Source organism: Phyllobates terribilis, unplaced genomic scaffold (assembly GCF_046119375.1).
Source record: "Phyllobates terribilis strain yellow unplaced genomic scaffold, ASM4611937v1 Scaffold_364__1_contigs__length_1914224, whole genome shotgun sequence".
NCBI lineage: Eukaryota > Metazoa > Chordata > Amphibia > Anura > Dendrobatidae > Phyllobates > Phyllobates terribilis.
The window spans coordinates 1,743,861-1,769,330 of NW_027363124.1; the positions used below are offsets into that span (position 1 = coordinate 1,743,861).

At 47.1% G+C, this 25,470-nt stretch overlaps 1 protein-coding gene across 1 annotated transcript in view; it reads left to right on the forward strand.

Annotated features, from left to right (window-relative positions):
• Window positions 1-25,470, forward strand: part of LOC141222889 (uncharacterized) — a 71,753-nt gene that overhangs the window by 30,162 nt on the left and 16,121 nt on the right. The window contains exon 8 of the mRNA XM_073666722.1: window positions 15,563-15,567. Coding sequence (XP_073522823.1) covers window positions 15,563-15,567 — 5 coding nt within the window. The remainder of the gene's footprint in view (window positions 1-15,562; window positions 15,568-25,470) is intronic.

Consider the following 25,470-nt stretch of genomic DNA (forward strand, 5'->3'; position numbering starts at 1 on the left):
GGCCAGAGGACAGAGGGGAGGAGAGCATGGTCAGTCATCCTCTTGGTGAGGACACGGAAGTCTTGCCTGTTAGTAGTCTGGCACGCATGGCTGAGTTTATGTTATGCTGCCTTTCCCATGACCCAAGCGTTCTCAAAATTTTGGGTGACAGTCATTACTGGTTGGCGACACTTCTAGACCCACGCTTCAAGGAGAATTTTATATCTCTTATTCCTGAGGCAGAAAGGGCTACAAAAAATGGGGCTGTACCAGAAGGCCCTTGTTGCGGAACTATTAAAAAAATTCCCATCTGAAAACGTTGGCGGCAGAGGGCACAATTCGTTGGACAACCAAAAAGTACAGGCGAGAGAGACACAACTTCAATCCAGCAGAGGCAGGGGAACACTGTCAAAGTTCTGGGAGAGTTTTCTCAGCCCCTCTCATCGCACAGGCCCTGAGGCGTGGGGTACTCTCACAAGGAGTGCAAAGTTTGGGAAGATGCTGAGGGAGTACCTAGCCGACCGTACCAACGTCCTCCGTGGTTCTTCTGTGCCTTATAATTATTGGGTATCCAAGGTGGATACGTGGAATGAACTGGCTCTCTATGCCTTGGAGGTCCTGGCCTGTCCTGCCGCCAGCTTTTTATCAGAGCAGGATTTTTAGTGCCACTGGTGGAATTATAACTGATAAGCGCATCCGCCTGTCAACTGAAAATGCTGAAAGACTGACTCTTATAAAAATGAACAAGGGCTGGATTGGGCCAGACTCCTCAACACCACTGAATGATAGCAGCGTAACATAAACTCAAATCCAGTGTCTTTTCTTGGGAGGTGTATTCCCATGCACCTTTTCACACCCAGACATGGGTATACGCTTCCTGATTTGGGCTATTTGCTCTTGTCCTCCTCCTTCTCCTCATCCTCCACCACCATATCACCAGGGTGACTGTGGTCCGTGATGCAACACCCACATAATTTTTTTACAGGGTGTTTATGATACCCGAAAATTTTTTTTTATATAGTATGTTCATGTATACCCCCCAGGAGTAAATGTTTGTCAGCCCATACACTTAGTGCATGGGCATTACAAGTATAGGAGGCCCGCTCCTTTCTAATGGGAACATTTTTTTATGAGGCCCTCCTCCACGTCTCTTCCAAGGGGCATTGGAGTGTCTCCAAATTTTTGGCAACCCTTGCATTCACTGCATAGGCCAGCACTATTGGAGACCCACTTCCTAATAATGGTAACATTGTTTTCAGGAGGCCCTCTGACCTCCATGTCTCTTCCAATGGGTATTGAAGTGCCTCCAAATTTTTGGCAGCCCTTGCATTCACTGCATAGGCCAACACTATGGGAGACTCTCTCATTTCTTATGGGAATTTGTCATTACTGTGGCCCTGCTCTGTCTCTTTAAATTGTTAGTGGGGTTTTTCCTAAATTTGGTCAGCCATTGGACTCACAGCATACCCTATAACTGTATAGCAGACCCTCTCCTTTCTAATGGGAACATGTTGTACTTGTTACTGTGGCCCTGCTCTATGTGTCTTTAAATTTTTAGTGGGGTTTTCCTAAATTTGGTCAGCCATTGGACTCACTGCGTACCCTATAACTGTATAGCAGACTCTCTCCTTTCTAATGGTAATTTGTCGTTACTGTGGCCCTGCTCTATGTGTCTTTAATTTCTTAGTGGGGTTTTTCCTAAATTTGGTCAGCAGTTGGACTCACTGCATACCCTATAACTGTATAGCAGACTCTCCTTTCTAAAGGGAACAAGTCGTACTCGTTACTGTGGCCCTGCTCTATGTGTCTTTCAGAGTCCCTCCATCATCAATGAAACAGGATGCGTCTGATGATGTGTCACAGATCACATTGCCAGATAAGGTTGTAAAATGTTAAAATGACATTTCCCGGTAAATGCATTTGCCTTAAAAAATAACGTAAAAAACAAACAAACAGTAGGATCTTTCTTTAGTATAAAAACAGAGTCTCCAATGTAACCTCAATGTAATCACATTGTTCAGCTCCTGCACCTCCTCCTTCATCTCTGAAATGACCACATCAGTCACAACAAGCTGAAAGCACTGCAGCACTGCCTTGGCCAAATGGCAACAGGCTGTGCTGAAGATAACATGCTTAATGCTTAGATGACAAACCGCCCAGCGCTGCAGAGTTGCTGAAAGCTGTAACACAGCAGCTTGATCTGTGGCTCTCACCGCTGAACATACAGCCAGGCATGGTCGGAGTAGATATGGTTTCCCTCTATGCCAGTCCTTTCACCGAGCTAAAGAATATGGCTGTGGTGACATATAACTCCCACTGAGAAGCTGTTTCAGATTGAAAAACATTGTGCCCACCAGAGGATTTGTTTCTGAGGGCTAACCTTTCTCCCCCGCTCAAGAGCCCCATAGCAGCTGCAAAGTTAGCGCTATCATGAACTCTCCTGAAGTAGAAACCAGGGCACACCAGAGGATTCTCTGGTGCGACCGTCCAACCCTGCCGAGAAACAGTCCTGGCTAAGAAAAGTGTGTGGGAAGGTTCCCGGACACTATGGCTGCTTTTTTACTGAGGTGGAAACCCATGCAAACATGGGGAGAACATACAAAGTCCTTGCAGATGTTGATCCAATGTGCTGCTGTTCACCCTCTAATATCTAACAGGCCAGAGAAACTTGCACCTACTGCCACTCTATCTTCTGCTCCTTTGTGAGAAACTAATGTATTTGGGCATCCACTCAGTCTACCAAATAAAATTCCTGAGAAGGAAATTGGGGATGTCTTCGCTACTGATACTGGGGGCAGTGCAAATACCATGGCGTCGTACCATAGTTTACTGGAAATATTCCAGGCTGGTAGGAGGCAAGCAAATTCCCACAGAAAAGTACCAGTAGTAATGTTCAGGGACCCGCGCTTGTAGAAGGCGGAGACAACACCGGGAGAAATAGTGACGGCTGGGGACCGAGTATGGACACGAGGCATGAGGTTGTGAAAAGCTTCCGCCTCCACGAGCCTAAAAAGCCACATTTCAAGTGCAAGCAGCTGCCCAGAAATCTGTCAGTTTAGTATTGCAGACTGTGAGTGGGTGGCTGGCTGCATAATTGCGCTTGCATTCCAAGTAACAGAAAACTAAGCAGATGGTGTTCTCTATCATCATCATGGCTTCACCTCGGCACTATGAACTCTCCTGAAGGAGAAGCCAGGGCCCACCGAAGGAGTCTCCGGTTTTCTGGTGGGTCTGTCAAACCCTGCCGAGAAGCTGCCCTGGCTAAGAAAAGTGTGGGGAAGATTCCCGGACACTCTATGGCTGTTTTTTTTAATGTGGATCGGACATTTTTTTTAATGTGGATCGTTTTTTTAATGTGGATCGGACATGCTTATGCATGTTATTTCTCAAACAGCATTGCCGATCAGGCCATTGTCCAATTCTGTAGTCATGAAATTAAATGCCCAAAGAAAGATGTTTATTTGTCAAAGCACCACCGAGAAGTGCGAGTTGATGTTGGACGGGCTGCCATTGCTTCTGCAACAAGCTGCTTTAGAGGACTTCCTGGGAGAAATAACACCCAGAGTAGATACGGTTTCCCTATATGCCAGTCCTTTCACCGAGCTAAAGAATATGGCTGTGGCAAAATACAACTCTCAGTAAAAAAAGCTGTGGACTGGCTCCGTACCGTCCCTGGCCACATTCACCTGTCCACGTGTTTGTGGTTAGGCGGTCCTTCCCAGTAAGTGCACTGGGTAGGGCACGGGTAATGTTGTGGGACCCTTGCTTGTGGAAGGCGGAGACGATACCAGGAGAAACTGTGGCGGCTGGGGAACGAGTATGGACATCCAGCCGCCGCCGGCATGAAGTTATGAAAAGCTTCCGCCTCCACGAGCCTAAAAGGCCACATTTCAAGTGAAAGCAGCTTTAGAGGACTTCCTGGGAGAAATGACAGCTGGGTAGATATGGTTTCCCAAGTCCTTTCACCAAGCTAAAGAATATGGCTGTGATGAAATACAACTCAGCAAAAAAGCTGTGGACTGGCTCCGTACCGTCCCTGGCCACATTCACCTGTCCACGTGTTTGTGGTTAGGCGGTCCTTCCTACTAAGTGTACTGGGGAGGGCACGGGTAATGTTGTGGGACCCGTGCTTGTGGAAGGCGGAGACGACACCGGGACAAATAGTGGCGGCTGGGGACCGAGTATGGATACCCAGTCGCCGCCTAGACATAAGATTGTGGACAGCTTCCGCCTCCACGAGCCTAAAAGGCCACATTTCAAGTGCAAGCAGCTGTGAAAAATTTGGAAGTATAGTATTGCAGCCTGTGGGTTGGTGGGTGGCTGGCTGCATACTTGCGCTTGCATTCCAAGGAATGGGGTAGGGACAACTGAACGCTGCACTGGGATGTGGACGGTGATTGTTGCAAGTCTGCAACGACAGGTGCATGGAGGGAGGCATCTTCGCATGCGCCAAGGATCACTTATGATGGGCACACTTTTAGGCAGTGACCTGGGAGTCAGAGATACTTCCAGAGCTCTTCCCCATGCTGTTCCCATGTCTTTTCAGCACTGTATGCATGTGTCGAGCACCCAAGTATTCCAACGTGCTCGACCCGAGCAACGAGTACCTGAGCATTTTAGTTCTCGCCCATCACTATTCACAATCCATCTGTGCTAATGAACGCTTTAACTCTCCTCCTCTGATACCACAGTGAAGACGGTCAAGACATCTAATCTGTAAAAATTTTGGATCACAGCCATGAAAGGCCCGAAAATGTCTTGTCGATGTTTTTAACGTGGAAATATTTTTCACTTTCTGAGCATTTATTATATCTCGGACTTGTTCGCGAACACGCACAAGAAGCTGTCTGGTAGTTAGTCCGACGTAAATCCTTGAGCAAGGACATGTAGCATAGAATACACACAAGAGTACTGCTGCATGACATGTAATGTATGATGTCAAATTTTCTCTTCACATTTGCAGATTTGAAAGATGTACTTCTAACAAAGTTTTTATTTTTGCACGCCAGGCAATCGCCACATGGATAGCATCCCCATTTGGATTTTTTATTGTCTGGATTTAAAGGATTTTTTATTTTCGCTACATAGTGGCTATCCACTAGAATGTCCCTCAGATTCTTGCCCTTTTTCGCCGTAAATAAGAGTGCATTTGGTAATTTTACAGCCAGAGTACGATCCCTCATCAATATAGACCAATGTTTTGGAATACTATTGTGAACTTTATTCCATTGGTTATTATATGTTAAAATGAATCTCACCTTGGAGTGAGAATCGGAAGGACCTTCAGACTTAAACAATAATGTTTGTCTTGTTTATTTTTTACTCGTATATATCCATTTTTGATGGATGATGAGTGTGATTGTTTTATCCTCTAGACCTAAAGCTATATTTATGATCTTTGGCTTGTTGTTCGAATCTCCCATTGGTAGAGCAGATTCACTTCAACATGAGAAAATGTCCAACTGGGACGGTCTTGATGGTATGATGAATATGAGCTGACGATGCATGTAATAAGGCATTAATGGAAGTTTCCTTCCTAAATACATCCGCCTGAATCATACCATCATTATCTACTTCCAATAGGATGTCCAAAAATTCAGTCTTTCCCTGATGTGCCTTTTATGTCAATCTTATATTATAGGGATTTTTGTTCAGTTCCATAAAAGATGCCAATTCCGATTCAGTTCCCTGCCATATAAAAAATATGTCATCAATATACCTAAGCCAACACTGCACCTGATCAATGGTCAAGACCCCATCTTGGTGAAAGATGCATCTTTTCCAGAGACCAATTCTTAAGTGTACAGGGTGATACTTTATCCTCAGGTTCAACCAAATGCAGTAAGGTTGATTGGATGGCTCTTCGCAGTACAGCTGGACAATGATCCAAACTATAGTGCAAAATCAATCCAGGAGGTTTTTTTAAAGCAAAGCAGTGGAATATTCTGCAATGGCCACGTCAGTCACCAGATCTCAACCGCATTGAGCTGCATTTCACAGACTGAAGACAAAACATAAGGGAGAAAGACCCACAAACAAGCAACAACTGAAGTCACTGCAGGAAAGCCGGCAAAGCCTCACAAAGGAGGAAATCCAGCGTTTGGTGATGTCTATGGCTTCCAGATTTCATGCCGTTGTATTTTCATTGGCTGTAAGCCATAATCATCAACATTAGCAGAAATAAACACTTGAAATAGATCACTCTGTGTGTAATGACTCTATATAATATATGAGTTTCATTTTTTGTATTCAAGAACTGAAATAAATTAACTTTTTGATGATATTCTAATTTAGTGAGATGCACCTGTATTTCCTGTGTATTATACAGAAAAATAGAGCTATCTCCATAGTTCAGGCAGCTTCTATTTTATTCAAAATCTCTTTATAAGAACAAGATCAGAGTCTCATTATACCAAGCAGAGAAGCTCCAGGGACAAAGACCCCGTCTGGTCCTAACACGCTGGGGGTCCGGAGTATCCAGCCACGGGGCCCGGATTTTCTCATTTGTGGCCCCAGCGTTTCTTGTAGAATAAATCCCTTTCTCATCCAGTCCTGTAGTAATGACTTTGTTATCAGGTTTTGTAGGAGGGTTCGTCTGACTCCATCTTATGTTATCAATATCTGTGCGAGAAACAGGAGACGTCCGAGCGCAGTTTTACCGAGTGTCCAGAGTCAGTTCTTCTACATCTGATAAAGTGCCGCGGTGTTTCCGACCGAACCTGGGGGGTATACAGCATACACACGCGGCTCCATAAACACGGCTTCGCTCCGTACATACACGGCTCCGCTCCGCACACACACAGCTCTGTACACACACGGCTCCGCTCCCTACACCTCGTACACACGCGGCTCCGCTCCGTACACCTCGTACACGCGCGGCTCCGCTCCGTACACTTCGTACACGCGCGGCTCCGCTCCGTACACCTCGCACACGCGCGGCTCCGCTCCGTACACCTCGCACACGCGCGGCTCCGCTCCGTACCCCTCGTACACGCGCGGCTCCGCTCCGTACCCCTCGTACACGCGCGGCTCTGCTCCGTACCCCTCGTACACGCGCGGCTCTGCTCCGTACCCCTCGTACACGCGCGGCTCCGCACACCTCGTACACACAAGGCTCTGCTCCGTACACCTCGTACACGCGCGGCTCTGCTCCGTACACCTCGTACACGCGCGGCTCTGCTCCGTACACCTCGTACACGCGCGGCTCTGCTCCGTACACCTCGTACACGCGCGGCTCTGCTCCGTACACCTCGTACTAGCGCGGCTCTGCTCCGTACCCCTCGTACACGCGCGGCTCTGCTCCGTACCCCTCGTACACGCGCGGCTCCGCTCCATACACCTCGTACACACGCGGCTCTGCTCCGTACACACACGGCTCTGCTCCGTACACCTCGTACACGCGCGGCTCTGCTCCATACACCTCGTACACACGCGGCTCTGCTCCGCTCACCTCCTACACGCGCGGCTCTGCTCCGCACACCTCGTACACGCGCGGCTCTGCTCCGCACACCTCGTACACGCGCGGCTCTGCTCCGTACACCTCGTACACGCGCGGCTCTGCTCCGTACACCTCGTACACGCGCGGCTCTGCTCCGTACACCTCGTACACGCGCGGCTCTGCTCCGTACACCTCGTACACGCGCGGCTCTGCTCCGTACACCTCGTACACGCGCGGCTCTGCTCCGTACACCTCGTACACGCGCGGCTCTGCTCCGTACACCTCGTACACGCGCGGCTCTGCTCCGTACATCTCGTACACGCGCGGCTCTGCTCCGTACACGTCGTACACGCGCGGCTCTGCTCCGTACCCCTCGTACACGCGCGGCTCTGCTCCGCTCACCTCCTACACGCGCGGCTCAGCTCCGTACACCTCGTACACGCGCGGCTCAGCTCCGTACACCTCGTACACGCGCGGCTCCGCTCCGTACCCCTCGTACACGCGCGGCTCCGCTCCGTACCCCTCGTACACGCGCGGCTCCGCTCCGTACCCCTCGTACACGCGCGGCTCCGCTCCGTACCCCTCGTACACACGCGGCTCTGCTCCGTACACACACGGCTCTGCTCTGTACACCTCGTACACGCGCGGCTCTGCTCCGTACACCTCCTACACGCGCGGCTCTGCTCCGTACACCTCCTACACGCGCGGCTCTGCTCCGTACACCTCCTACACGCGCGGCTCTGCTCCGCTCACCTCCTACACGCGCGGCTCTGCTCCGCTCACCTCCTACACGCGCGGCTCTACTCCGCTCACCTCCTACACGCGCGGCTCAGCTCCGCTCACCTCCTACACGCGCGGCTCCGCTCCGCACACCTCCTACACGCGCGGCTCCGCTCCGCACACCTCCTACACGCGCGGCTCCGCTCCGCACACCTCCTACACGCGCGGCTCCGCTCCGCACACCTCCTACACGCGCGGCTCCGCTCCGCTCACCTCCTACACGCGCGGCTCCGCTCCGTACACCTCGTACACGCGCGGCTCCGCTCCGTACACCTCGTACACGCACGGCTCCGCTCCGTACACCTCGTACACGCGCGGCTCCGCTCCGTACACCTCGTACACGTGCGGCTCCGCTCCGTACACCTCGTACACGCGCGGCTCTGCTCCGTACACCTCGTACACGCGCGGCTCTGCTCCGTACATCTCGTACACGCGCGGCTCTGCTCCGTACACGCGCGGCTCTGCTCCGTACACGCGCGGCTCAGCTCCGCACACCTCGTACACGCGCGGCTCAGCTCCGTACACCTCGTACACGCGCGGCTCCGCTCCGTACCCCTCGTACACGCGCGGCTCCGCTCCGTACCCCTCGTACACGCGCGGCTCCGCTCCGTACACCTCGTACACGCGCGGCTCCGCTCCGTACACCTCGTACACGCGCGGCTCCGCTCCGTACACCTCGTACACGCGCGGCTCCGCTCCGTACACCTCGTACACGCGCGGCTCCGCTCCGTACACCTCGTACACGTGCGGCTCCGCTCCGTACACCTCGTACACGCGCGGCTCTGCTCCGTACACCTCGTACACGCGCGGCTCTGCTCCGTACATCTCGTACACGCGCGGCTCTGCTCCGTACACGCGCGGCTCTGCTCCGCTCACCTCCTACACGCGCGGCTCAGCTCCGCACACCTCGTACACGCGCGGCTCAGCTCCGTACACCTCGTACACGCGCGGCTCCGCTCCGTACCCCTCGTACACGCGCGGCTCCGCTCCGTACCCCTCGTACACGCGCGGCTCCGCTCCGTACACCTCGTACACGCGCGGCTCCGCTCCGTACACCTCGTACACGCGCGGCTCCGCTCCGTACACCTCGTACACGCGCGGCTCCGCTCCGTACACCTCCTACACGCGCGGCTCTGCTCCGTACACCTCCTACACGCGCGGCTCTGCTCCGTACACCTCCTACACGCGCGGCTCTGCTCCGCACACCTCCTACACGCGCGGCTCTGCTCCGCTCACCTCCTACACGCGCGGCTCAGCTCCGCACACCTCCTACACGCGCGGCTCCGCTCCGCACACCTCCTACACGCGCGGCTCCGCTCCGCACACCTCCTACACGCGCGGCTCCGCTCCGCACACCTCCTACACGCGCGGCTCCGCTCCGTACACCTCGTACACACGCGGCTCCGCTCCGTACACCTCGTACACACGCGGCTCTGCTACATCCACACTGTAAACCCCTCCTGACCCCACACATAAACTTCAGCTCATCCAGCACCATGACAACCAGCACAGCAGAGTCCTGCATCCACTGAGGCCCCTGATCATGTGACCCCTGACTCCTCCCCTCCTGTGACCTCATCACAGCTCCTGTGCGCACAGAGCAGCCATATATGTGGTGGCGGCTCTGCAGGTGGAGGTGTGTGGAGACCCCATTACTGGGCGCAGGGGGTATTAACCCCTTCAGCACGGGGACTCTTTTGGGGTCTTGTGTTGCCCCTTTATAAGAATCATAAGGTTTTTGTTCTGTTTCCTGTAATAGATACATACGACCCAACTATGGAGACAGGAAGGGGGGAAACGTATTGTTCTCATAGTACAGGACCCCTTTACTGCTCCCACAGTGTAATGCCCCCATTATGCCCCTTATGCAGGATGTATGATGCCCCCACACAGTGTAATGCCCCCATTATGCCCCTTATGCAGGATGTATGATGCCCCCACAGTGTAATGCCCCCATTATGCCCCTTATGCAGGATGTATGATGCCCCCACACAGTGTAATGCCCCCATTATGCCCCTTATACAGGATGTATGATGCCCTCACACAGTGTAATGCCCCCATTATGCCCCTTATGCAGGATGTATGATGCCCCCACACAGTGTAATGCCCCCATTATGCCCCTTATGCAGGATGTATGATGCCCCCACACAGTGTAATGCCCCCATTATGCCCCTTATGCAGGATGTGTAATGCCCCCATTATGCCCCTTATGCAGTATGTATGATGCCCCCACACAGTGTAATGCCCCCATTATACCCCTTATGCAGTATGTATGATGCCCCCCACAGTGTAATGCCCCCATTATGCCCCTTATGCAGTATGTATGATGCCTCCACACAGTGTAATGCCCCCATTATGCCCCTTATGCAGGATGTATGATGCCCCCACACAGTGTAATGCCCCCATTATGCCCCTTATGCAGGATGTATGATGCCCCCACACAGTGTAATGCCCCCATTATACCCCTTATGCAGGATGTATGATGCCCCCACACAGTGTAATGCCCCCATTATACCCCTTATGCAGGATGTATGATGCCTCCACACAGTGTAATGCCCCCATTATGCCCCTTATGCAGGATGTATGATGCCCCCATTATGCCCCTTATGCAGGATGTATGATGCCCCCACACAATGTAATACCCCCATTATGTCCCTTATGCAGGATGTATGATGCCCCCCACACAGTGTAATGCCCCCATTATGCAGGATGCATGATGCCCCCACACAGTGTAATGCCCCCATTATGCCCATTATGCAGGATGCATGATGCCCCCACACAGTGTAATGCCCCCATTATGCCCCTTATGCAGTATCAGACAATGTGAACTGAGGTCTAAGATGGCAGACATACAAGAAACAGAGGCATGTTCACACTAGCAAAAAAGAAGCAAGACAAAAATATATCTCATACCCTACCATAATTATATATAAATGTAAAGCAAAGTTGCATAATAAATATAGGGTACTTAGTGAACTATTTTTGATCAAAAAAAGTATACAAGCCGTCCCACCAGCGGCAAGGTGACCCTAAATTGGGACGGTACCTATACTGCCTATATAAAAAACCTTACTGTATATCAAAGTTGAAATAATGCATATAAAAGGGTAGACAAATAGGACCGGGTCCCAACTCCAGACCACCTAGGCCCGTGGTAAGCTACATATATACCAATCAGCTCAACAAAGGGCATGCCACACCCTTAAATTGCACAGAATGCAAACAAGTCAAAAAACCAGACAATGTGAACTGAGGTCTAAGATGGCAGACATACAAGAAACAGAGGCATGTTCACACTAGCAAAAAAGAAGCAAGACAAAAATATATCTCATACCCTACCATAATTATATATAAATGTAAAGCAAAGTTGCATAATAAATATAGGGTACTTAGTGAACTATTTTTGATCAAAAAAAGTATACAAGCCGTCCCACCAGCGGCAAGGTGACCCTAAATTGGGACGGTACCTATACTGCCTATATTAAAAACCTTACTATATATCAAAGTTGAAATAATGCATATAAAAGGGTAGACAAATAGGACCGGGTCCCAACTCCAGACCACCTAGGCCCGTGGTAAGCTACATATATACCAATCAGCTCAACAAAGGGCATGCCACACCCTTAAATTGCACAGAATGCAAACAAGTCAAAAAACCAGACAATGTGAACTGAGGTCTAAGATGGCAGACATACAAGAAACAGAGGCATGTTCACACTAGCAAAAAAGAAGCAAGACAAAAATATATCTCATACCCTACCATAATTATATATAAATGTAAAGCAAAGTTGCATAATAAATATAGGGTACTTAGTGAACTATTTTTGATCAAAAAAAGTATACAAGCCGTCCCACCAGCGGCAAGGTGACCCTAAATTGGGACGGTACCTATACTGCCTATATTAAAAACCTTACTGTATATCAAAGTTGAAATAATGCATATAAAAGGGTAGACAAATAGGACCGGGTCCCAACTCCAGACCACCTAGGCCCGTGGTAAGCTACATATATACCAATCAGCTCAACAAAGGGCATGCCACACCCTTAAATTGCACAGAATGCAAACAAGTAAAAAAACCGGACAATGTGAACAGAGGTCTAAGATGGTAGACATACAAGAAACAGAGGCATGTTCACACTAGCAAAAAAGAAGCAAGGGACGGCTTGTATACTTTTTTTGATCAAAAATAGTTCACTAAGTACCCTATATTTATTATGCAACTTTGCTTTACATTTATATATAATTATGGTAGGGTATGAGATATATTTTTGTCTTGCCCTTATGCAGTATGTATGATACCCAAACACAGTGTAATGCCCCCATTATGCCCCTTATGCAGTATGTATGATGCCCCCACACAGGGTAATGCTCCCATTATGCCCCTTATGCAGGATGTATGATGCCCCCCACACAGTATAATGCTCCCATTATGCCCCTTATGCAGTATGTATGATGCCCCTACAGTGTAATGCCCCCATTATGCACCTTATGCAGGATGTATGATGCCCCCACAGTGTAATGCCCCCATTGTGCCCCTTATGCAGGATGTATGATGCCCCACACACAGTGTAATGCCCCCATTATGCCCCTTATGCAGGATGTATGATGCCCCCACACAGTGTAATGCCGCCATTATGCCCATTATGCAGGATATATGATGCCCCCACACAGTATAATGCTCCCATTATGCCCCTTATGCAGTATGTATGATGCCCCCACACAGTGTAATGCCCCCATTATGCCCCTTATGCAGGATGTATGATGCCCCCCACACAGTGTAATGCCCCCATTATGCCCCTTATGCAGGATGTATGATGCCCCCATTATGCCCCTTATGCAGGATGTATGATGCCCCCACACAATGTAATGCCCCCATTATGTCCCTTATGCAGGATGTATGATGCCCCCCACACAGTGTAATGCCCCCATTATGCACGATGCATGATGCCCCCACACAGTGTAATGCCCCCATTATGCAGGATGTATGATGCCCCCCACACAGTATAATGCTCCCATTATGCCCCTTATGCAGTATGTATGATGCCCCTACAGTGTAATGCCCCCATTATGCCCATTATGCAGGATGTATGATGCCCCCCACACAGTATAATGCTCCCATTATGCCCCTTATGCAGGATGTATGATGCCCCCATTATGCCCCTTATGCAGTATGTATGATGCCCCCACACAGTGTAATGCCCCCATTATGCCCCTTATGCAGTATGTATGATGCCCCCACACAGGGTAATGCTCCCATTATGCCCCTTATGCAGGATGTATGATGCCCCCCACACAGTATAATGCTCCCATTGTGCCCCTTATGCAGTATGTATGATGCCCCTACAGTGTAATGCCCCCATTATGCACCTTATGCAGGATGTATGATGCCCCCACAGTGTAATGCCCCCATTATGCCCCTTATGCAGGATGTATGATGCCCCCACACAGTGTAATGCCCCCATTATGCAGTATGTATGATGCCCCTACAGTGTAATGCCCCCATTATGCCCCTTATGCAGTATGTATGATACCCCCACACAGTGTAATGCCCCCATTATGCCCCTTATGCAGTATGTATGATGCCCCCACACAGGGTAATGCTCCCATTATGCCCCTTATGCAGGATGTATGATGCCCCCCACACAGTATAATGCTCCCATTATGCCCCTTATGCAGTATGTATGATGCCCCTACAGTGTAATGCCCCCATTATGCACCTTATGCAGGATGTATGATGCCCCCACAGTGTAATGCCCCCATTATGCCCCTTATGCAGGATGTATGATGCCCCCACAGTGTAATGCCCCCATTATGCCCCTTATGCAGGATGTATGATGCCCCGCACACAGTGTAATGCCCCCATTATGCCCCTTATGCAGGATGTTTGATGCCCCCACACAGTGTAATGCCCCCATTATGCCCATTATGCAGGATATATGATGCCCCCCACACAGTATAATGCTCCCATTATGCCCCTTATGCAGTATGTATGATGCCCCCACACAGTGTAATGCCCCCATTATGCCCCTTATGCAGGATGTATGATGCCCCCATTATGCCCATTATGCAGGATGTATGATGCCCCCCACACAGTATAATGCTCCCACAGTACCACCTGAGATTTTACAGTTGCAATAATCCCTCTGGAAATGGTTTTCCCTTTGCCTGCTCCCCTACATGTAGACCCTCGAGCATGTATATAAAAACAACCTTTATTCCAAATGGATTAAAAATTCATGTTCTACAAACAAGCGCTGATTCAGATGCATTCAACTGACTCGTTTTGAACCAATAAAGTTCTTATTCCTAGAATTGCAATTCCATTTAGAATAAAGGTCATTTTTATTTATTTTTCAGATTTTTCCACGTGACTGGTGCTGGATTATTCACCTGCCTCTTTTTGCTCTAATAACTTGTGGCTGATACAAGCTTTCAGCCTGGGCACTACTGTTGGACTTCATCAGTGATGAGTGAGCTGGATATATTCTTTTTTATTCCTCGAGCATGTAGGGGAGCAGGCCTTACTCAGCTCCCAACCGTCCTGTCTTCTGCGGGACTGTCCCGTCACGGCTCAGCTGTTCTCCTGCAGGACTGTCCCGTCACGGCTCAGCTGTTCTCCTGCAGGACTGTCCCGTCACGGCTCAGCTGTTCTCCTGCAGGACTGTCCTGTCACGGCTCAGCTGTTCTCCTGCGGGACTGTCCCGTCACGGCTCAGCTGTTCTCCTGCAGGACTGTCCCGTCACGGCTCAGCTGTTCTCCTGCGGGACTGTCCCGTCACGGCTCAGCTGTTCTCCTGCGGGACTGTCCCGTCACGGCTCAGCTGTTCTCCCGGCTTCTTCTTCTTATACTCACCGCTCCGATGTTGGGCTGTAGCTCCTCCTGCTCAGTGGGGGTATGGGGGGAGGGTGTCAGTGAATAAGTTAAATTATATTACTCAGTACACGCCTCTTCATTCTCCTGTGACCACACCTGCCCGCAACTCCAACCAGGAACTCAGTATCCAGAGGTGGAGGCTCTAACCATTGAGCTACAGCCCCCAATGGTGAACATAGGAGGATTTCGTTAACTTGACTTTACAATGCAGTCAATGCATCCAGAAGCAGCTCATATAAGCCCATAGAAATACATTGTGTATAGCAGTATTTTTATGGTGCCTGTATACTGAGCAGAAGAAAATGATTATTTTGGTCCTATAAATGAAAAGTGGTAAATTTATGAGCAATTACAAATTATTTTTTTCCTGTGAGTCCCTGGTGTTGAACCCTCAACCTCAAAACATTACAGACACAGCAGACCCTTATCCTGCTGAGCCACCAGCTATATTGAGATCAGGGCAGGCAGGGTCCTCGCTCCTCCTGTACCAGTCGCTGTCACATTGTGTTCAAGATTATTGTAATTGTTCTTGTATTATACCCCTTTTTCACATGTAAAGCGCCATGGAATAAATGGCGCTATAATAATAAATAATAATAATCTGTGCTGCAGGATCTGCCCAGGATAGAAATACTCTGCTGTGTACAATGAATGGATTTCTATACACACATTGTACACGCCTCTTCATTCTCCTGTGACCGCACCTGCCCGAGATAATAATAAAGAAAAACACTTGATAATTAAATAAAAATTTACATTTTTAATGAGTTTTGTAAAAAATAATGAACATCACAAATCAGCACATAACATGGACATATTTGGTGTCCCTGTAATCGTGATGACCCGCGCTACACAGCGATCAGATTATTTATGGGGATCGATAAATGGCGCAATAACAATCTTCTCTGATTATTGGTGTTTGCTGCGTTTCTATTATGCGTTTTCCTGCTTATTTGATGTGATTTTGGGGCGGATATGAAGTAGAGTTTTCAATGCTTTTTAATAGTACAGAAAAGCTTTGATTCTGCGCTTAAATATGCAGCTGAGTTTTTTTTCTTCATTCTTTTTTTTCAGAAGAAGTATATAGAGAAAATGCACCAAAACCGCAGAGTAGTGATGAGGGTGTATTGTTAACCCTTTCGGCAAGCACGCTCGGGTGCTTGCGGAGTATTTTCAGCGTGTTTGGCATCTACATTTAAGCCATTGCATGTGTGTGGCGGCACTAAGATTAATGCCGAGCGTGCTTGCCGAAAGGGTTAACAATACACACTCGCTCATCTCGCTCTTCAGACGCTTCTATGTGGAGCCTAAAAAATGCAGATACTTCGTTAACTTCAAAATCAAAGCTTTTCTGTCCTATAGAAAGCACCTTAAAACCACGGCTTCACATCTGCACCAAAACGCATCAAATAAGGGGAAGAAAAGTGTTCTTGTGTAGTTTGGTGCGGACATCTGCAGACACACAGATGACGTCGCGCTGCCCCGGAAGATAAAAGACTCCAGGCCTCTCATCCACCCACCAGGTGGCACTGACCTGGACGCTGGATCAGAGACCCAGGAATCCATCTGCTTATCTCTGTCCCGGATACAGTGGACAGTCCTGGATTTGGGTCTACACCCTGCAGTCTCAGGCGTCTGCTGAATTTTCCTCACTACCAACGCCCCTCTGACAACTCTTCCTATGGGGGGAGAAGATAATGGTAAATGGGCATGGATTGGGGTGTAGCCAGGGGCGTGACCAAAATTTGCCGTGGCACACATAGCTGGTGAAAGGAAACCACAATATCATTAAGAATAATAAGTGGTGACATCCATATATTGGGGTATGGTATAGATATATTGATGACATTTTTGTCATCTAGTCAAGGACGAGTGAACAATTTTTTGGATTTGTCTGGGAACTCAAAATCAATAGAGTGGGCCTGAGATTTATATCAGAGTTTAATTATTACCAGTTCCTGGGTGTACTAATCAAGAAAGAACGGGATGGGACCCTAGGGACATAAACCTACACAGCACTAGTAGTCTATTCAAGTGGGATAGCTTTCGTTTTTTGCCTTACTGTGTGATCAGAAGGTGATATGTTGCCAATGATAGGAGAGGTGTTACTATTGGCAACATGATATCACCTTCTGATCACACAGTAAGGCAAAAAACTAAAGCAAAACGCAACTGGTTATCTGAGTCCGGTTCATACAAATGCAGCAGACGACAGTGCGGCTTATGTCCATACATGGATAATTAAAGCCCCAGCTGCTCCATACACACATAGGAACCGCACGGTTATTAATTGCAGTACAACCTATGTGGTTTATGTCATTACGTGCACACAGTGCAATCTGCAATATGTTGGTTGCACTACACGACCTCTCAGGACCAGAATTTCCGAACATATGTATGATGCTGCAAATGTCACAACAAGAGCTTTATCAGGAGCCTCTTACCATTTTCTGTCTGTCCATAAAGGTTGTCTGGACTTTTTTCATGTTCATGCATTAGAGGAGGTTCTCACCAGTGATCGAGGTGGTGATAGAGATAAAGTATTGCATTTTAGAGAAGCACAATATATTTTCAAGTTTAATTGCAGAGTTCCTTCCGGATTGAATAAGAGAACGGATATCACGTATTATTATTATTGAATTAATGCTTTTACACCTATGACATTTGTTTGGTTTATTAGCATAATTGTTTCATTTACATGACTAATTGCTCACCTTGTTCCTTTTCCTCCCTTTTTTTTTTTATTTAACTTTGCTTTTGTAATGATCACAAGACATGGTTATGACTAAGAACATTTTTGTTCGAAACGCGTAATCCCCTGGATTTATAATTTTAACAGCATGGTTTTAAAGGAATTCTAATAAACATGAAGTTTTAACACACATTCATATTCCTATTTTGATGTTTGTCGCTGGATCCTTGCTTTTTGTTGATTTCTATATAAAAAAGTACGGATCCGGGAAATATTTTTGAGTTGGAGTCGGCAGGAAGTGGAAAGGGCTTGGATATGTGGTTTGAAGGCGAGAACAGAGTACAGGGTTACCCCGAGGCAGCGAGCCTGCGGGAGTGTGGAGAGTGAGCAGTCATTTACTTTAATTGATAGGTCTGTTGAGAGGGTTGAGTGAGATGGGGGAAAGATGATCAATTCTGTTTTGTCCATGTTAAGTTTTAGAAATCTAGCAGAGAAGTATGAAATAGCGGACAGACATTGTGAGATTCTGGTTAGTAGGGAGATGATATCGGGTCCAGAGAGGTAGATCTGTGTGTCATCAGCATAGAGGTGATACTGAAAGCTGTGGGATTCTATGAGCTGTCCCAGGCCAAAGGTGTAAATGGAGAAGAGCAGGGGCTTTAGGACTGAACCTTCCGGGACACCGACACATAGGGGGCGAGGTGAGGAGGTGGTGTGTGAGACTCAGAATGTCCATTCAGTTAGGTAAAATGAAATCCAAGATAGGGCCAAGTGATGAGAGAATCTGTAATAATAGGGAATGGTCCACCATGTCAAAAGCAGAGGACAGAATAGTGTCGCTTGGATTTGGTGGCTAGTAGGTCATTGGTGACTTTAGTCAGGGCAGTTTCAGTGGAATACTGCAGTCGGAAGCCAGATTGAAAGAGGGAGCAGGAGGAGAGGTGGAAGGACAGTAATTTTTGGCCAGTCATTTTTTGAGGCATAGAGGGCATAGAGGAGAAGTAATATGAGGCGATAGCTAGACAGAGAGGATGGGTCATGGGAGGGCTTTTTGGGGAGGGGTGTGATTGAGGCATGTTTAAAGTTGGAGGGGAAGACACCAGTTGTTAGTGATGGGTTGAAGAAATGGGTTAGGGTTGGAGTAAATACTGTTGTGAGATTTGGGATGAGGTGGGAAGGGAACTGGTCGAGTGCACAGGTGTTGAGATGTGATCTTGAGGGTAAAGCGGAAAGTTGATCTTTCATGATGGCAGAGAAGCTGGTTTTGGAAGAGGAGGGCTGAGTAGATATGAGGAGGTGCTGTGAGGGTTGTTGGCCAAAGCTTTCTCTGAAGTTATCAATCTTCTGCGTGAAGAATGAGGCAAAGTCTTCAGCTAAGATGGGTGGAGAGGGAGGACGTGCTTGGGGACGGAGGAGAGAATTGAAAGTGTTGAATAATTGTTTAGGGTTGTGAGACAGGGAGGATAAGAGATGAGAAGTATGTTTGCTTTGCTGCAGTGAGTGTGGACTTGAAAGTAGTGAGGGACTGTTTGAATGCCATGAAGTGCTCTTTGGTGTGGGATCTTTTTCATCTCCGATCAGCAACTCTGGAAGCCCGCCTCAGTTCTCTAGTCTAGTCTCTCTGGTGTGCAAGGGTTGCCTGTTAATTTTGCGAGCTTTGGTATGTGTGAGAGGGGCAGCCGATTCGAGAGCTGTAGATATTGTAGTGTTATATAAAGCGGCAGCAGCATCTGCATTGTGTAAGGATTCAAACTTATGTTTGAAAGAGGGAGAAGGGACTCAGAAAGTGAATGTAGATCAAGGTGTTTAAGATTTCTGCGAGGGTGTGCAGGTTTGTGGAGTGGGGATTGTGGACTTAGAGAGGAGAGGGAAGATAATGTAAGTAGGTTGTGGTCAGAAAGAGGGAGAGGTGAGTTAGAGATGTTAGATAGGGAACAGAGAAGGGAGAAGATGAGGTCCAGAATGTGGCCATAATAATAATTATAATAATATTTTTTTATTTTTATAGCGCCAATATAGCTGCACTTTACAATTTTAGGGGGAACTTATACAGACAATACAGAATAAGCATATCTCATGTCGAAAGGAGTGAGGGCCCTGCTCGCCAGCTTACAGTCTATGAGGAAATGGGGGAGACACAAAAGGTAAAATGTACATCTATTGTATAATACAGCCTTGATATACTATATAGGATAAATAATACATGGACTGGTCGCCAGCCAGTATGTGTGCAGTCCTGACCGAAGCTATTTAGTGCATGGCTGGTATGAATCTGAAATTGAAGAATATTTTAATATGGGGGAAAACTGGGACGGACAGATAGTGTGTGGAGGCGATATGCCAGTCTAAAGAAATGGGTTTTTAGGGTCCGCTTGAAACTGTGGGTATTGGGAATTAATCGAACTGTCCTGGGTAGTGCTTTCCATAGAATTGGCGCAGTACGCGAGAAATCTTGGAGACGGGAGTGGGTAGTTCGGATTATGGAGGATTTTAGTTTTAAGTCTTTGGCAGAACGGAGGGCACATGTAGGGTGGTAAACTGAGACAAGAGAGGAGATGTAGGGGGGTACTGAAGCATGGAGCCCTTTGTGGGTAAGCGTAAGTTTAAATTGAACTCTATATTGGATGGGCAACCAATACAATGACTGGCACATGGTGATCCTGGCTGCTGCATTAAGGACGGATTGGACAGGGAAAGTTTAGTAAGAGGGAGACCGATTAGTAGAGACTTGCAATAGTCGAGACGAGAATGAATAAGAGCTACAGTAAGAGTTTTTGCCGAGTTAAAGGTGAGAAAAGTCCTGATTCTTGAGATGTTTTTGAGGTGTAGATGACAAGAACGAGCGAGTGATTTGATGTGAGGAGTGAAGGAAAGATCTGAATCAAAAATGACCCCAAGACAGGGGTCTTGTTGCTGGAGAGTAATGGTTGAGCCACAAACGGAAATGGCAATATCGGGCTCAGGTGGGTTAGTGGAGGGAGGAAATGTGAGTAGTTCAGTTTTTGACAGATTCAATTTTAGACAGAGGGAGGACATAATGTTAGACACAGCAGAAAGACAATCACTGGTCTTTTGTAGTAATGAAGGGGTGATGTCCGGAGCAGAGGTGTATAATTGGGTGTCATCAGCATAGAGATGGTACTGAAAACTGAATCTGCTGATTGTTTGTCCAATAGGAGCGGTGTATAAGGAAAAAAGAAAGGGGCCTAGGACTGATCCTTGAGGAACACCAACAGTAAGGGGAAGGAGAGAGGAGGAGGAGCCGGCAAAAGACACAGAGAAGGAGCGGTCAGAGAGATAGGAGGAGAACCAGGAGAGAACAGTGTCCTTGAGGCCAATAGTGCAGAGCATGGTGAGGAGGAGCTGGTGATCCACAGTGTCGAATGCTGCAGAGAGATCCAGGAGAATCAGCATGGAGTAGTGACCATTAGATTTAGCTGTTAGTAGATCATTAGAGACTTTAGTGAGGGCAGTTTCAGTAGAATGTAAAGAGCGGAAACCAGATTGTAAAGGGTCAAGAAGAGAGTTGTCGGAGAGATAGCAGATTAGACGGGAATGGACCAGGCGTTCCAGGAGTTTAGAGATAAAGGGAAGATTGGAAACAGGTCTGTAGTTGGCCGTGCAGTTCTGGTCAAGGGATGATTTTTTAAGTAATGGATGTAGGCTGGCATGTTTAAAAGAAGAGGGAAAGATACCAGGTGAGAGGGAGAGGTTGAAAATTTTAGTTAGGTGAGTGGTGACAGCTGGAGAAAGGGACTGAAGGAGATATGAGAGAATAGCGTCACTGGTGCAGGTGGTAGACCGAGAGGAAGCAAGGAGCCTTGTCACTTCTTCTGTGACTGGTTCGAAGACAGAGAGTGAGCCAGATGCAATGGGGCGGGGAAGAGCATGCATAATGTTTGGGAGAAAACTTCCTGTCGGATATGGTCAATTTTTTCTTTGAAATAATTGGCCAGATCGTCAGCGCTGAGGTCGGTGGTCGGGGCCTGTGCTGTTTAATTGAGGAGAGAATGAAACGTGTCAAAGAGTCGTTTAGGATTATTGGAAAGTGAGATGATGAGGTTGTTAAAGTAGGTTTGTTTGGAGAGGTGAAGGGCAGAGTTATATGTTTTCAGCATAAATTTATAATGGAGGAAATCTTCGGGCAGATTAGATTTTCTCCACAGCCGTTCAGCGCACCTGGAGCACCGCTGGAGAAGACGTGTTTGAGGCGTGTGCCAGGGTTGTAGCCGTCTATGCCGAATTGTTCTTTGTGTAGGAGGTGCGGCTTCATCCAGGGCGCATAGCATTATTTCGTTACAATGCTTCAATGCAGAGTCGGGACATGAGAGGAAGGAGATTGGGGCCAATGATGATTGCAACTTTTTCAGAAATTTATGGGCGTTAATGGCGCATGTATTTCTATAAGTGTGGAGAGTGGGGGTGTCTTGAATAGAGTCACAGTTCTTGACAGAGAATGAAAGAAGATTATGGTCAGAGAGTAGAAGGGGAGAGTTAGTAAAGTCATGTACTGAGCAAAGCCGGGAGAAGATCAGGTCCAATGTGTTCCCATCTTCATGTGTAGGAGAATTAGCAAGCTGTGAAAGGCCGAAGGAGGAGGTTAATGATAAAAGATGAGCGGCAGATGGGGCCATCTTTGTGAGTGGCTGCGGAGTACCAATCAACAAGGCCGAAAGAGGAAGTGAGAGATAGAAGCTTAGAGGCAGCTGAGAGGGAAGTGTCAATGTGGATGTTTAAGTCACCCATGATGATAATGGGGATGTCAACGGAATGGAAATTAAATTAAAGGGGAATAAGTTAAGGACGGATTCCTTATCTTAGACTAACATTTAAGCGAACAATTGTCTATACTAGAGAGGAAGCTACAGTGTCACCAAACTGGGACATGAGTTCTCCCACGAAGAACTGAAAGCCACAGCAAGGAGGCATTGAATGTAATTTGTGAGTACTAGTGAGGAGTCGTACCAATATACCACAGCCAGTGAGGTACTTACAAATCAACTGGGAGCAGAGGGCACCCATATGGCCCCCATAGGGGATGATGGACCTAGCTATGATGATTTTCTGGACTGTTGTAGCTTGTAACAAAAGTTATGTAGTGCCACACGTAACCGGAAAGTACTTGACTCTGCATAATACAAAAGAACCATCCATGAAATGTTGTGCCTGATGTATATCAAGTTCTTGTAAAGTAAAGAAAAGTTTATTTTCGGACTTTGGTTTCCCTCATTCATCTCCATACCATCTGGTCTGCATTATATAGTTATATTTATGTTTTCTATATGTTTTCTATTGGGATCTGTGATTTCAATCTATTCCACTGTGTATAGGATGTCTATAGGATAATAGAGTATAATAAAGTTGTTATGGACGTGACTTAACTAACATTATGCAGTGTGTCTGGTTTCCCTATAGTGACGGATATTTCTTGTTGCTAAAACTGTGATATTTTTTTTACGTTAAACCTTTTTTAAACAACTCTCATTAGTGCGATCATACAACACAGAAGCCTCTGATTGCTCAGATGATGCACTGTACTACTGTAGTGCTGTATACTATCCCTGCCTGTCAGTGTAATACTAATGGCCCCGTACACATGAGATAAGTGTTGGCTGAACGGTCATTTGGCAGACGGTTATCTCTCCAGACTCCTCCATACACAGAAATATTCCAGCTTTCCTGTGATCTGTATGAGAGTCGCCTCCAGACTCCTCTAGCGGAGGATTATCTACAGGAAGAAGAAACGGATTAACCTCTGAAATTCAGGAAATTCAGGATGCCAGATCCTTCTCTGCCCTGACATTATCTGTCAGGAGGCCCCCAAATACATTATATAGTCTACCAACATCCCCCCCCCCCCAAAAAAAAAAAAATAGTGCTTTCATGCACCTTTAGTCTAATATGTATGGGGGCATTAAAAGGTAACTTATTGGACGCTGCCTCTGGCCCGGCCTAATAGAATTTAGTACATTACAGGCCCAGGCACCATTATTAGGCATTTATATATCGTAGTAACTAGGCGGCCCCATATTATCAAGACCTTGGAGGAGGAGGGGCATTTAGAATAACTCTGTCAAACCTTCTTAGATGCCATGTTTGCTTTTGACATCAGCAAGTGGTTAAACTGCCAGGGTTTATGTTGCAGCCGCACCTGTGCCATCCCTGCGGTGTAAATCTATGTTCTGGTGCTGAAACGAGTTAATTTTTTTATATTTAACATATTAAAAAATAAGAAAATATGTCTCATGCTTTTTGCATGTTTTTTTTCTTTTTCCTAGAATTGTTGGGGCCAATTTTCTTTTGAAGCATTTTAATATCTGCTTTTTTCTGGTGTATTTTTTGTAACATACGAAAGCCTAAGGCCAGAAATAAACTCCATAAAACACTGTACATGGAGACTTTGGTATCAAATAATTTCTGTCCGAGGTGTTTGTGGAAAGAAAAAAGCTTTTATAAAAGCCTCAAACTTCTGTGTGTGAATCAGACATGAGATCTAACGTGATAGAAGATTACAGTCCGGGGAAGACGGGAAACATTCATATAGACTGCCGGTGGTGATGTAGTCAGTGATGGACTCTGGCCAAATATGTTTCTAGAGCCGTAGTAGAAGATGAAGATGTCGTCCTCATCATGAAGTAGTTATTTCTCATGTCACGTGTAATGAATATCTCCTGCAGTATTGCTAATGCCGATTCCAGTGTCTGTAAATAAAATGAGAATTAGCGTCATGGACGATGAGTCTATGAGAAACGTATTCAGCTGCAGACTGCGAGGAAGAAACTGCTTGTTGTCTGTGGCCTAAAATATATAGGTTTTATTAGTAGATGTAAAGAAGAAAACTAAATACTGTAAAATAACAAATCTCCTCATATGTTTCCCTTATTATCTCCAGTAATTGTATTATTACACTGCACTTTTATGATGTTTCATTGGCTTATCTTCTTCTCACTCAGGTCTCTACAATATCGGATCCTCTTAGTGAAGATCTTCTATAGAAGAGAATTTTCCTGATTTACCCATCAAAGACAGAGACAAGATGGCAGAGAAAATATTACACCTCACCCTAGAGATCCTCTTCCGGCTTACTGGAGAGGTGAGAGATTCTGATGATGTCACATTACATCATTCTTATCTATGGGAATAACAGATGGACAGAACTGGAGAGGTGAGGACTCTGGAAATGTCTGTAGTGAGATTTATTAATGTGTCTCTCCATAACCAGGATTACACAGTAGTGAAGAAAACCTCTAGTGAGCGCCGTCAGGACCCTGTGTCTGAGCAATGGGAAAGACCCCTGAGCCCAATCACAGGACCTCCACCTCACCCCCTGATACATGAGGACATCAATGACCAGAAGATCCTAGAACTCACCTACAAGATGATTGAGCTGCTGACTGGAGAGGTGACACTGCTGGGAATGCTGGGACATTATACAGTAACGCTATGAAGGGATCGGGGAGATGATGGTATCATTGTATGTGTCAGGTTCCTATAAGGTATCAGGATGTCACTGTCTATTTCTCCATGGAGGAGTGGGAGTATTTAAAAGGACACAAAGATCTGTACAAGGACGTCATGATTGAGGTTCCCCAGCCCCTCACATCACCAGGTAATAGACAGGACTAAATACACACGGCCTATAATTATCTGTATGTAAAGAATGAATTCAGTCCCTGTATGTGTTTCCTCCAGATCTGTCCAGTAAGA